The sequence below is a fragment of the Dendroctonus ponderosae genome, unplaced genomic scaffold, assembly GCF_020466585.1.
Source record: "Dendroctonus ponderosae isolate FM_Combo_2020 unplaced genomic scaffold, Dpon_F_20191213v2 Dpon_F_20191213_1, whole genome shotgun sequence".
Taxonomy (NCBI): Eukaryota; Metazoa; Arthropoda; class Insecta; order Coleoptera; family Curculionidae; genus Dendroctonus; species Dendroctonus ponderosae.
In genome coordinates this window covers 20,059,848-20,072,482 of record NW_026017110.1, presented here as the reverse complement: position 1 = coordinate 20,072,482, position 12,635 = coordinate 20,059,848, and the positions used below count along the sequence as shown (strand labels likewise).

At 33.7% G+C, this 12,635-nt stretch overlaps 1 protein-coding gene and 1 long non-coding RNA gene across 5 annotated transcripts; one reads left to right on the top strand and one right to left on the bottom strand.

The window, feature by feature from the left end:
- Positions 1 to 690: 690 nt before the first annotated feature.
- On the bottom strand, positions 691 to 11,536 carry LOC109534091 (mitogen-activated protein kinase kinase kinase 15). Of its 4 annotated transcripts, XM_019899644.2 has the most exons (25): positions 11,425 to 11,536; positions 11,043 to 11,304; positions 10,783 to 10,979; positions 10,525 to 10,719; positions 8,653 to 8,801; positions 8,447 to 8,571; positions 8,173 to 8,384; positions 7,968 to 8,118; positions 7,715 to 7,908; positions 7,370 to 7,651; positions 6,816 to 6,994; positions 6,561 to 6,736; positions 6,375 to 6,506; positions 6,145 to 6,318; positions 5,701 to 5,842; positions 5,523 to 5,643; positions 5,298 to 5,430; positions 4,131 to 4,269; positions 3,649 to 3,720; positions 3,433 to 3,536; positions 3,210 to 3,378; positions 2,960 to 3,098; positions 2,609 to 2,878; positions 2,174 to 2,365; positions 691 to 2,118 (listed from the first exon to the last, which is right to left on the bottom strand). In XM_019899644.2, exons 2-25 carry the CDS (start codon positions 11,074 to 11,076, stop codon positions 1,972 to 1,974), a joined length of 3,828 nt encoding a protein of 1,275 aa, XP_019755203.2. In that variant the 5' UTR covers positions 11,077 to 11,304; positions 11,425 to 11,536; the 3' UTR covers positions 691 to 1,971. The 4 variants fall into 4 exon arrangements, with proteins under 4 accessions (XP_019755203.2, XP_019755204.2, XP_019755202.2 ...); XM_019899645.2 differs by lacking the exon at positions 11,425 to 11,536 and having other exon boundaries at positions 3,210 to 3,375; positions 11,043 to 11,396; XM_019899643.2 differs by lacking the exon at positions 11,425 to 11,536 and having other exon boundaries at positions 11,043 to 11,395.
- LOC125502682 lies at positions 4,799 to 5,546 on the top strand. Its single transcript, XR_007280456.1, has 2 exons — positions 4,799 to 5,032; positions 5,291 to 5,546. It is a non-coding gene; the product is annotated as an uncharacterized LOC125502682 (long non-coding RNA).
- Positions 11,537 to 12,635: the final 1,099 nt, after the last annotated feature.

Sequence of the window (12,635 nt, the reverse complement as noted above, 5' to 3'; positions counted from 1 at the left end):
TTCAATCAATTCCTGTACGATGAAAATTTATTTTAAAAAAGCGTGTAAAATTCAATATATTTGCTTTATTTTAGTCAAAATAATTTTTTGCTCTATGGGTTAATTGGATTAATTTCAGTAGTTTAAATTTATGATTTTATAAATTATATTTATGAATTGATTCTTCTGATTCATTCTTCAGTAAAACATTGTCGACAGGCAGAGGACATGGGAAGGATTATAGTCTAAATAATCGCTTTCAAGGAAGTTTACAGAATATGTAAGGATGGAACCTCAGTTCTAGAAAACTGCTTTTGTCGCTGAAGTTTGTCGAATAATTGCTTCATAATTAACATAATTATTCTGCTAATATTTTACTGCATACTACTTGTCACAATACTACAAAATCCACTGCATGATAACGAATAAGTGCTACGTAATTGTAAAGAACGTTTAGCAAATTAATCTTACCATTACTGCGGAAGGTAATCAGTTTATTCAACGTACAATTAGAATTCCCTCAAATTCCATTTCAAAATCAACAGCGCTTTTTTAGTTGAGCAAAAACGGAATAAACAACTGTCGGCAAATAACTGTTGATTTGATGATCTAAGTAAAAAAAACTTGAAACTCACTTTTACGCTTCAATCATCTTTTATACGCTTTAGATTTCCTGTTGCATCAAATATGTCCAACAATAATAAAACTTCAAATAATTTATCAGTGTATTAATAAAATAACAAATCTGGATACCTCAGCAACAATTAATATCTGTCTAAAATTAAAAATGAATATTTACATATTAGTTGTATAATATAATCGACAAAGAATATTTTTATTTTAGTCCAAAAGCAAAAACAAAAACGGTTATTCCTAAAATTATCAATAAACTTAATCAGTTCTTTCATTCGTTTTTGGAAGACAAAATAACATTTCTTTCCAGCAAACTTTCAATAAATTATATAACTTGTTGGGATTTTCAGATATATTTCAAAACGCTTAAACTGTGCTTACAGATATTGCTAATTATTCCGATCAGGTTGATATTTAACTGATTTTTTGAAATATATCTCAAAAGGATAACCACCAATCTCATAACAATTAAAAGTATATACAATTTCTTATACTTTATACAGAAAATTCAGAGAGGTTCAGAATGGAAGTTTACGCGTCTAATGTATAATCGAAATAAAGGAAATGAAAAATTATTTGGTATTATGGCTGTTTAACAAAATCGAATCCTAAAGCGTAATTGCTATATGTAAATTCAAGTACCATTCCAGCGCCTCTGCTTAACTGTTCAGTTTTAGCAATTGAAAAAATATATTTTACAAACTGACAAATTGAATGTGAACCCCAAAAAAGCATAAATAAATCATTAATTCTTATAAATACAATAACACGTACAAATACGAAAAAAGTATTTTTAATTTAATTATAATTATTGCTATTCTTTTAAGTTATTCGGTGCTTTACCGCAAAGGCGGTATTTTATCTTGCCTGATTTAAAACGTTTAAGAAAATGGATATAACTACAAATGTTTCAGATTATTTGTATTTTTGAATCTTGAAACCCAACTATGATTTCAATAATTGTCGCGATATTCTGTAAAAATAGTCAAATTATTTAGAAGCATATTGCTCAGAGAAATCAACCAGAAGAACAGAAATAAGTAATTTTTGAACATTACACTTCGAGTATGCTGCTAAATAGAAAATGTAAAAAAATCGTTATTCATTAAAGTAATCTTATTTATTTTTAAATTAGTAGTGTATTTCCTAAATGTCGAAGAAAAGAGAGAAAACTTTGGTTCAAAAACCATCAAATCATGAATTTTAAGTCAAAAATATAGTAAATCTTATTGTCTTTTAAAAATAAGAAACTTAAACCGGAGCTGAAAAAGAGAAAACAACAAACAAGGTCGCTCTCCGGCAATAATCAGGAACTGATGCAGGATTTTTTGATATTTAACTTTATGGCAATTTTTACTTTTACGAGCGTAGACCATTTGTGTTTCGATATTGTTTTATTGCTTTCCATATTCTCAACCCAGATGCGTCTAGCAGGCCCAGCCCTCTTATGTCTTCGCGAGAAAAGTCGTGCAGAACTTCCTCTAACGTATACCCTCGTGTCAACACCTACAACAAACGAATTCTAATTCCTGGTTTATTAAAACCCAAAAATTGAAACTACCTTTTTCTGGGATTTTTCGCTGATTCCAAGACCCTGCAACCAGTTTGCCAGCCTGAGATCTTCCTCCTGTTCCTCTTCTTGATCTCCTTGCAAACTAATTCGCAGAAGATCCATTTGCTGTCTGGCAGTTTCTTGAAGGCAAGCTTTAAGTGCATCCATTTGTTGTTTGTTCGATTCCTGCAGCTCTTTGACCTGAAGCAAAATGCTTAATTAAATATCGTATCAGCTGAAAAATCTACATAGCAGAATACATTTTCTTTAGAAGTATTTCTTCGCTATTTAAAATATTTTTTTAGAGGGAATTTACTATGTTGTTTGTTCTGTTACTCTCTCTAGTTTTTTGAACGAATTCTCTTATGAGCAACAAAAATAAAGAACCCAGTAAATTTTAACATAAGATCTAACTGAATCAAAAATGGTTCAAGTAATACTTACCACCATTCGCTTCAAGTTTTCCACACAGTCGTAGCATAATCTTGAATGTTCTCCTTTCAAATGAATCAAGGAAGGATCTCCAATTTCAAAGCTTTCGTTCGTCTTGCTGGATTTCGAAGTACCCACTGAACCTTGCGGTGCTAAATTCTCCCCTAGTTCTGGTGATAGCACTGTAATAGCTGCCTGTGCTCCAGAACGGACTAGATTGTCTAGAGCGAACATCCAATGGGGTTTGATTGGGTGAAGACGCAGAACTTCGTTAACTGAATCCTGAAAAATAGTTTATATCCATCACTTTTACCGTAAATTTCCAAATTTTATAAAACGACACTTAAAAATTAAAATACTTACTTGGTACAAGCATATGGCGAATTGTAATTGATGAATAGCACCACTGTCGTAATCCAATTCGTCTTTAAGCTGTTTGATAGTTGTTTCCACAATGGTTAGAGATGGATCAGTCAGATACGCTTTTAATCCATCCATTAAACTAAAGTGAATATTTGTTACATCAAATGATTAAATAAGCGAACTTTTAAACAGTAGTTGCCGGATTCTCAACTGTAAACACGCACACCAAAGTCAATATCGTGCGCCTTACCTCTGGAGATGTTTCGGTGTGAGTATAGTTTTCCCCAAATATTTATCGCGAACTTTCTGCATCCAAAGATCGCAAATCTTGTTACCGTCATTTGCCAGCACTTTAGCCAAAGTCGTTCGTCGCTGAGAGTCCTTTTTCAAAAGGTAAAACCCATCAGTTTCGATCCCTACTAAAATTATAAAATATCGTTAGCAAAATTCCTACAATTTGTAAATTAACTGACCTAAATCTGCTTCCGGTGAAAGTAAGGTTCCAGAAGAGTTTCTTCTCTCGGAGTGATGGTCTAAAGCAGATTCTCCACATTCTAAAGATGGAGTTGATGCTAAGCTGAAAAATCAGATCATATTCACAATCTCAGTTGTATTCAATTTCATTTACATTTACTGACAAAATTCAAAGAAAAACCACTAACATATAAAAACCAGCAAAGCGTACCTACCTGCTAAAATTGAGATCAGTAGGCATTTGAATTGGGGGCAGTAGCGAACCAGTTCTGGAATGTTTACTGGAACTGACAAAACAAACAGTAATATAGCCACCCGAACATGAATATGTGTTAGCACTAAAAACCTTTGGAAAACAATTCACAAGAAGCAAATAAAGTCACTTAATATAAGGAAATCGGACTAATTGTAGTTATTTATAGTTCACTACACAATTGCTGCGGAAAAGTCACAGCAATGCATATCAGAGCAAAATACAACAACATGTCATCTCATTGGACGTTAACAGTAAAATAAACACACACATGCAATTTAACGTGTGTTTACTGGCAACATTTTTTGACGAATTTAAATTAAGTAGTTTGATATTGCTGCATTCGGCTGAATAAGATCAAAACACTACCAAAAATACCACAATTTGACTAATTGTTGATTGTGAAAGATGAATTGGCTCTACAAAGTACCTTCATCAACTTACTCTGATTCTGGAGTAGTCGGAGTCTGATTTGGTGCACTTGAATGTCCTGAAAGCATTCGTGGGGCCAGTTTATCTACAGGCACAGACACACTTCTATTGAAGTCTGTATTGACTCGAATCGGCTTTTTCCTCTCAGGACCTGTAAAAGTTCCCATAGTTCTAACTGGAAGATTTGGATACCAATTGCAACAAATAGTAAAATACCAATTTTATACATGTGACTGCCAATTTACATTACTCACGTTTTTAAGTTTACAATATATAAGACAATACAATATACAAACAGGCAAATATGTTTAGGCAAACAGGCAAATATATCTTTATAAATACAGGGGGTTATAAGTACCTTTTGAGAACCAGGGAAATAGGCATTTTTTGGATAAGCATTCTCGTCGAAAACGCATTTTTAAGATTAACATTAGCGAATTTTACAAAATTAAATCCTAAGAGTTGACACTATTGCACCTTACTAATAATAAACGATCGACTGTTTGCTTTATTTTAGCTGTGTAATTATTCAGCAAGTACTACAAAAAGCAAAGATCATCAACAGCCCCAAAGTACGTAGGTTTTAATCGAGATCTAGACATTAGAAACGCAAGCGCAAATAAAAGAGCTAACAAAAAACAGCACAAACAGCTGACCAAATGCTAAATGCAGCATATTCAGCGGGAAATAAACACGTTTATTTTTGTTTGTTTGTTAAAGTGTGGTAGATTTGTAGATTAATAGTAAAGCTTTGTAGTAGGTACAAGTAACGGCTATTTGTATATCGGCTGACCTGATATTTCGGAGCTTCAAATTCTTTAGAATAAAATCTAAAAAATGTGCTTCCAAAATGGAAATTGTTACTATATTAACAATTACATTTTTATAGTTTTAAGCATGGAACTGGTTCCAAGGTAAGTGAAATAAAAATGCCACAGATCATTTATAGAAATTTGAACAAACTATGACCGAACATTCGCTGTAAACAACCACGAAAACAGCCTGTATAAAAAATCGAAGTCCTTCTATGTTTAATACATAATGACATAAAATGGTTGGTGAATTGTGTGGATTGATATAATTTTACGAAAACAACTATAGAACTGAAAATTTCCAATAAGCATTGATGGCTACTATCCCTCGGAAAAAATATTCCTATGGAACACTTTTAGCACTTACCCAAGAATGGATCTTCCAGTAGTTCCTCAGCAGTTGATCTTTTATCAGGATCGGACTCAAAACATCTCAAAATGAACTTGGTGGCTTTATCCGAGAGAGCAGGAATTTCCGGATGTGCTTTATGGCAACCTACCTTTGAATCGAAATTAATACCGTGTGAATCTCACATTTATACAGTTCTGAATCAATTACACTAGATATAAGGCAGAAAAAATATTTATTTACTTTAAATAAAGCAGCTTGTGCAGACCCCAGCTCGATAAACGGCGGTTTCCCAGTAGCCATTTCCACCACTGTACATCCCAATGACCACACATCCGCAGGAGCTGCATATCCTCGTTGTCCTCTGTTACATAAATTTAACATAATCCATATTTATCCCAAACATGTTGAAGATTCGTACCTATCGATAACCTCCGGAGCCATGTACCGCATAGTTCCAGTAAAAGTTTGCGTACTCATACTCAGTCCAATTAGTCTCTTTGATGTTCCGAAATCCGAAATTTTCACTACTCCACTGTATGTATTCACCAGCACATTATCGCCTGAAAACATAATATAATTATTTTTTACATACCGCCTGAACTCGATTAGCTGTTAAAATTTAAGGTTTGTTTAATTTTTTTTTAATTGCCTTTACTGCTTCTTCTTGTTAATCACTAAATTCGGTTAGCTCTTAAATTGAAAATCAGTCTACTTCAGCAAATACTAACACATTCTAAGGTAGCGTTTAAAAACACACTATACGAAAAAAGTATACTCAGAAGGTCGTTTTCTTTAATATTTGTACTTTTACAGAACGGCTCTATTTTTGGAAACAGACAAGACAAAAGCTATTATTATTTACCTTTAATATCCCTATGTACAATTCGATGGCTATGCAAATACTTCAAACCCTCTAGGATTTGTTTAGTGTATGAAGCCATAGTAGGTTCATTTTTTTGTAGTGATCCCCATTTCGATCTTAAAAGAAGACTCAGAGATCCTCCAGGAACCTGTTCCATAAATATCTTGAAAAATCCTATAAAAAAATTGAAATTAAAATCTGTTTTTTTTTTAATGAAAACCCAATGTTACCTTGATCCGAAATCGATCCGAGGTATTGCACAATATTCCGATGCCTCAATTGAGAGTGCACTCGAATCTCTTCGTGTAACGGTTGAACCGCTCCAACGTCCTTCTCAGGTACTTCTTTTACGGCAATTTTCACTAAGACACAAATACATGTCATCCAATATAAATTGGATAAAATATCTATGTTACCTTGCTTGTTCAAATCTAAAGCTGCATATACAACGCCATAGCTGCCTTTTCCCAACGTCTTCCTTCGGCCTTGCTCATCCAGTTCATACTCGCAAAGAATTTGTTGTGGCGGTTCCGGTTCCAAGGGTCTTTCTTGATAATTGAGTAGATTCACTAATAAGTTATGAAAAACACTCCTGAAAAAAAATGACATAAAAGCTCACAATAAATACAAAAGTTGAAACGAAAGAAACTGGTTCAACCAGTCGTTCTTACCTACATGCCGCCGAAGGAAACATCATTTGGAAACAATCCGATATGGCCAAGACGTATAAAAATAACGATCTATCATCTTGCGTGTTCAAACTAAAGCTTCGTATATCATCAGCTTTGAATTCCCAATCGTGAATCTCTCGACAGCACAGTTTTAAACGTTTAAGGCACTCATTTGTTAACTGAAAAGAAAATAATTTTCAATTTAATCAATTACAATTTACATTATTGAGCTTAATATTTTAATTAAGATGATTGAAATGTGGTAAATGTTGCAGATCCAGTTTATCTTCAAAAGAACCTATGCGAAATTGGTGAAAAAACAAATAGTTTTCTGGTGTGTTTCTCGGTTCAAAAGTGATGCAAACTGATAATAAATGAAAGTTTTTTATCAGCTTTGGTAGAGACAAAGGTGTTCTGATGGTGATTTAAAAACGGAAACGTACGCAACAAAGCAAGTGATCAGGAATTTAGGTTTTACCAAATTTAAAAACCAATTCTAATAAAAACCAACGCATTTACACGCCCTGTAAAAGAATCTTACAAATTCGGCGTACCTGTAAAGTTTGTGGTTCAGCTCCTAAGTTGATCCAAATATGACTAGGCATGTACTCTTTACTAGGTTCAAAAATCAAAACGGGAAATCGCCCGTCCGAAGACACTTCATCCTCAGACTTGATGGCCTCTGTAAAAAATTCCATCCAAAAGTAAAAAATTTGCTCCTCCGCAGAAATGTCGTCCTCCCGTTTCTTCCGAAACCGGTCGATTAACTGAATATTTCCTATAGTTGATTTTAGATACCAGTCGGGTGGTTTCAGACGAAACATGTGTTCTGCAGCCTTAAGGAAATGGTCTATTCAAAGTTTGAAAACCTTTACTATTATGTGTGAACGTATAAGTACCTGTATTGCGTTGGCATAGTTCTGAGCTAAAACTGATATTTCAAAAAACGTCGCCACAACCCAATAGTCCTTGAGCGATGCAAGGCTGCCTTTATTTCCAATTAAGCGATTTAAAACAATGGCAATGTGTTGCAAGTCGTTCGATTTACTAAGTTCTTCCCCTTTGATCACTAACAATGTTGCTAAATTTATACCTGGAAATGGGTGGTTATTCAGAAGATTTCAGCTGAAAGAAATTTTTGATCTTAGTTACCCGCATATTCATTAGGCTGAACTTCGAACCCTTTTTTATACCAGTGAATAGCCTGATCCAGACTTTCTTGGTCTGTATAGTTAGACTCAGTAAATATATCTTTGTAAATCCTACCACACAGACAAAGCATGTCCGGAAAATTGTTTTCTTTCTAAAATATTAAAAAATGTGCAACCTGACACTAAAAAATAAAAAAACTTTTTACAGTTTTTAAAGCTCGAATACACTCTCCAAGTGCTCTTTCCCTGTCGCCGTCTTTCTTCCTTCTGTTCAATGCAAAAGCATATAAAAATATAATATAGGAATTAAGATACTTTTGAGCAGCCGGAACCGATTTAAGTCCATCAACGATATGAATCATCGACTCGTAGCCTTGGATGTCTCGAAAACTTAGAAGAATGTTCAGAATAGTGTCTCCTAAAAGACATGTCAAAACGCTCAATGTTTACTTGGCAACAGATATGGCAAACATTAATTACCTGATAGTACATTGGGATCGTCCAAACGTTTAACAATTTTCAGCAAAGCTTCTTTTTTTTCTGGCTCAGTTTTGATTTCGTTGATTTTCTTAAGATCAGCCAGAAAGCGTTCTTTCATGTACGCTCTTGCAACAAAATAATCATTCAGGTGATTTCATCGAAGCAAATACTTGCTTACAATAAACGGTGATTTTGTGCATACTCACTTGCTTTGCAATTCTACTTCTTGCAGCTGCTTTTTAAGCTTTTGATACAAGAATTCAGTCATATCATCTCCTCTATCGGTTGGTCCTGTTGTTAGGCATGAAGTTTCGGATGACTTATATGAAATGAAGGTATAGTTCGAACACGACAACTGTAAAACGATGTAATGATAATTGCGACATTATATTCATTTAAAACGTGAATTAGAGAAAACCATCGAGTAGACGCGAGTATTTAATTCGAGCCGAGATAATGGAAAGCTACAGGAATCATCCACTTAGTATGATGAAGCGAAGAAATTAAGTCGACAAGGTTTTGGAAAAACGTCAATGCTAATTTGCAAGATTTTGTTTTAAAAATTAAAAATTTCAAACGTCTCAAACGTGAAATGCACCGTCATAGTGGCTTTTTTCAATGGAATGGCTTGAACCAGGGTAATTCAGTATCTAACGACGCTCGGTTGTGCAAAATGTTAACAAAAAAGATTCCAGTTTCTAGAACCAACTCAAATAATTTTTCATCATTCGCAGTTTGTACTTACAGTACAGTTCGGGCACAAACGAAAATGTAATAAGCTCTCGGACTCTAGATTTCGTCATTTTTCAAATGGATAATCTTGTTTATATGCTCATAAAATCTTGAACAAATTCTAAACTTAAGAGAATAAACCCGAAAATGAAACGGACTTGCTATAGTTTCATAGGCGGTTTTCAGAGTTTGTATATACTATTCTTCCTGAAGCGCCAAATTAAATAGCCACCTTCAAACAGATTTTTGATGAGAAATTTGATGATTTATTAATCATTTTCAATTAGAGGTATCTCAGAAACCATTAAAACGGTCTAAATTACCGATAGAACCTTTTCGATTCAACATATAGAAAACTGTACATAAAAAAGTTGTGACAAAAATTTTGAAGTTTATTATCACTAGGTATATGTTTGTATAAATGTATGTATGTGTATTTTTATGAACACAAGCTCGCAAGCCTTTACTCTTAAGGCATGCCCTCAGTGAGACGAAGACATTTTCCAAGAAAATGTTATCCGTTAGAAGATATGGATTATTTAATGCTAAATAACCCGCGAGCTGTAAAGAACGGGCCGAATTTGCCCAATTTAATGACATATGACATGCCTTCGGTGTGGTGACAAAACTTTCATAATGGATTCCGTAAAATCTAATCTAAAAGCAGTAACATGTGTTTGTAAATGTATCAAATGCAAGCGCAAAATCGTGTACATTTTCGTTCGCCATCAAGTCCAGAAACTTGCATTTTAAACCTTATAAGCTAAAAACGGTGAATTTTCAAAGCAATATCTTTAATTTCAATAAATATCAACGCAAAAGAGGCATTACAAATGTAGACTAATTATCGTACAGTTAGTGCCAATCTTATGTGAATGTTTTTTAATTGCATTAGTTAGATTTAAAACCACAGCCGTTCTTCGTGTTTCAAGTGAATCGTTGGTCAATAATTTACACATTGTTCGTTTTAAATACGTTATCAATTTCTTAATTTGTATCAAATTGTTTTGACTTCTTTAACTTAAGATTTCGAAATCTGTTGTGTTATTTCTTTTATAACATGGTTGAGTTAAGCAACTAAATCATAAAATAACAGTTAGAAATATTTCCATTCTTCTACGTTGTCAGGAAATATAAATTAGCCCCTCACAAGTCCTAGAGGTTCAAGACTTATTTAAACTTAATATAAGATAAACAGATAGTTTAAAATACTTCTACCATCACTTATCGTATGGTGTGTTTTAGGGGACAAATCAAACATTCTAAACTATTTAGGTGATGTTTTAAACACTTTAAGTATTAATGTAAATTAATAATTGATTGACTATCGGCATTCTGCAACCCACCTTTAATCTTAGAGTGGTGTCAGCATCAACATCATTGTAAATGAGGACGTTTTGCTTCATTTTGAAGCTCTCCCGCACTCCCAAGTGATATATTAAAGTGCTCTGTTGAACTGGCAAGGATATATCAATTATCACCACATCTGCATTGTAAAAACTGCTAATCACTTGCGTTTCCCCAAAGTCCAACTTCTCGAACTGCAAGCACATAATCCAGATGGGCATTAGATGTTATTCACTGGCCACAAGAGCGATTTGTACCTGAATATGGGACAGGGAGGCCCCCACTTGTATACAAGCGGTTTGAACATCATCCAGGGCTCTTTTCCTATCGGCTAAGTTCTGACTTTGGCAAATATCAATGACACAAACCACTTCCATATGAGTTTTAGTCATTGTGGCATTGGTGTGTGTAGAAATATCGGAATGAGAACCCACACTGTCTATGCTGCGACATTCTTGAAAAATGTTTATTTTTGTTAATGACAAAGTGTGCAGTTTTAATGATGAGTCAATTGTACCTGCATCGGTCTCGGCAGTTGGTATTGAAGGCATTTTTATTGTAACACAGTAATATAAACACTATTGAGTAATAAAAATAAACAAAACAATTGTCGGATGAAAGGCACATTCGCACAGCTCGTTGGGCAAAAGGAGTGAAGTATATCAATTCATCTTGATAAGTAGCATGTCGTTTTTCATTATATTAGTCGCCAATTAGGTGAATTAAATAATAAATTGTATTAATAAAATTAGCACAGACTATTTTTCACTCAAACATTCCTGCAACAGATGAAAGATGACAGATTGATCCTGCTGAAGTTTTCAACTTTTCACCCACACAGGATTTTTCTCTAGATTTATCTAGTTTTCCTAACCCTATTTTACTCTAATAATAATCACCTCTCGGTCACTGGCCCAATGTAATATCCTCTAGAAAATCGAACTAGTCGAATACTTTAACAAACCGGCGACATTGTTCTTAGCGCTTAAATTAAGATAAATACCCCGAATTAAATTGATTTAAATCAAAATAAAACAATGCAGGCAACCATACATACACAGAAATGGAAACTTTGTTGAAAAGACATGGGCGGGGGCCAATGGCTCATTATCGGCATGGGCGTAGGTTGCGGTTTCAGTTTACTTAACTAAACGATAAGATATCATATACTTCAAAAAAAACGAAAAAAGAAGCTTTGTTTCGTAAAATTAGAATAAAAAGAAATACGATATAGAACGCGTTTATTTTTTTTGCAAATTTTTGCTTTTGAGAAAATAATTCACTGATAGCAACGATAGTTTCCTTTTACAAAATACTTTGTTGAGAAGAAGAAAAACAATTTATTATTCATGGTAAAACAAATAAAATTTCATAACTATATGCAAATTTAAACAATAAATTGAAATTAAATTAAGAAAAAATAGTCAAATAAAAAGCCGTTTTACTCTAAAAGTTGGATAGTCGAGAGGCCTAATATTGAATAAAACGAAATCCTTCAAATTTTTTACCAACACAGCTTTTATATCATCTGTCGGGGGGTCTTCCTACTGATCTTCGCAAGTTTAGTTTTCGCGACTTTGCCCACTTTGCCCATTTTTCATATGGGATTCTCTCCACATGGTCTCTCGAGCACCTCCTGCGTATTCTTCATCTCACCACATCCTGCATTTCCAGTTCCTCTCTGATATCCCGGCTTATCATTGGATGGTTCTTAGTATTTTAATTTCGGTCGTTCTCATTATTCTTTTTGTTGTTGAATGTATCCATAAATTTTGTTAAATTTTTCAGGGGCAATAAAGTATTTTTTGGTATTTTGAATAGTAGGTTATTAACGCCAAAGCAGACTTATGCATGTTCTTTTTATGCAGTAATTTATGAATAATCTACATTAAGTACAAATTGCATATATTTATCTAAAAATTAATATAATTTTAATTGTTGATGCAAAATATGTAAAATGTCGAAAAGTGCCCAATCTTTGATAATCTACGATATTCAAAATTTTATTCTGGCTTTTTCAGAATTGACAGCCTTTCAAAAATTCCCACATTTGTACAGCGATCTGTTCTCATTGACTTGGTGAAAATTGCATTTACCTATCTAATCTTTA

Coding starts and splice junctions, on each gene's coding strand:
- LOC109534091 (XM_019899644.2), bottom strand. CDS start 11,076: ATGCCTTCAATACCAACTGCCGAGACCGATGCAG. Junction 6,737..6,815: donor TTTCCTTCGGCGGCATGTAG/GTAAGAACGACT, acceptor ATTTTTTTTCAG/GAGTGTTTTTCATAACTTAT. Junction 3,099..3,209: donor ACACCGAAACATCTCCAGAG/GTAAGGCGCACG, acceptor TATTCACTTTAG/TTTAATGGATGGATTAAAAG.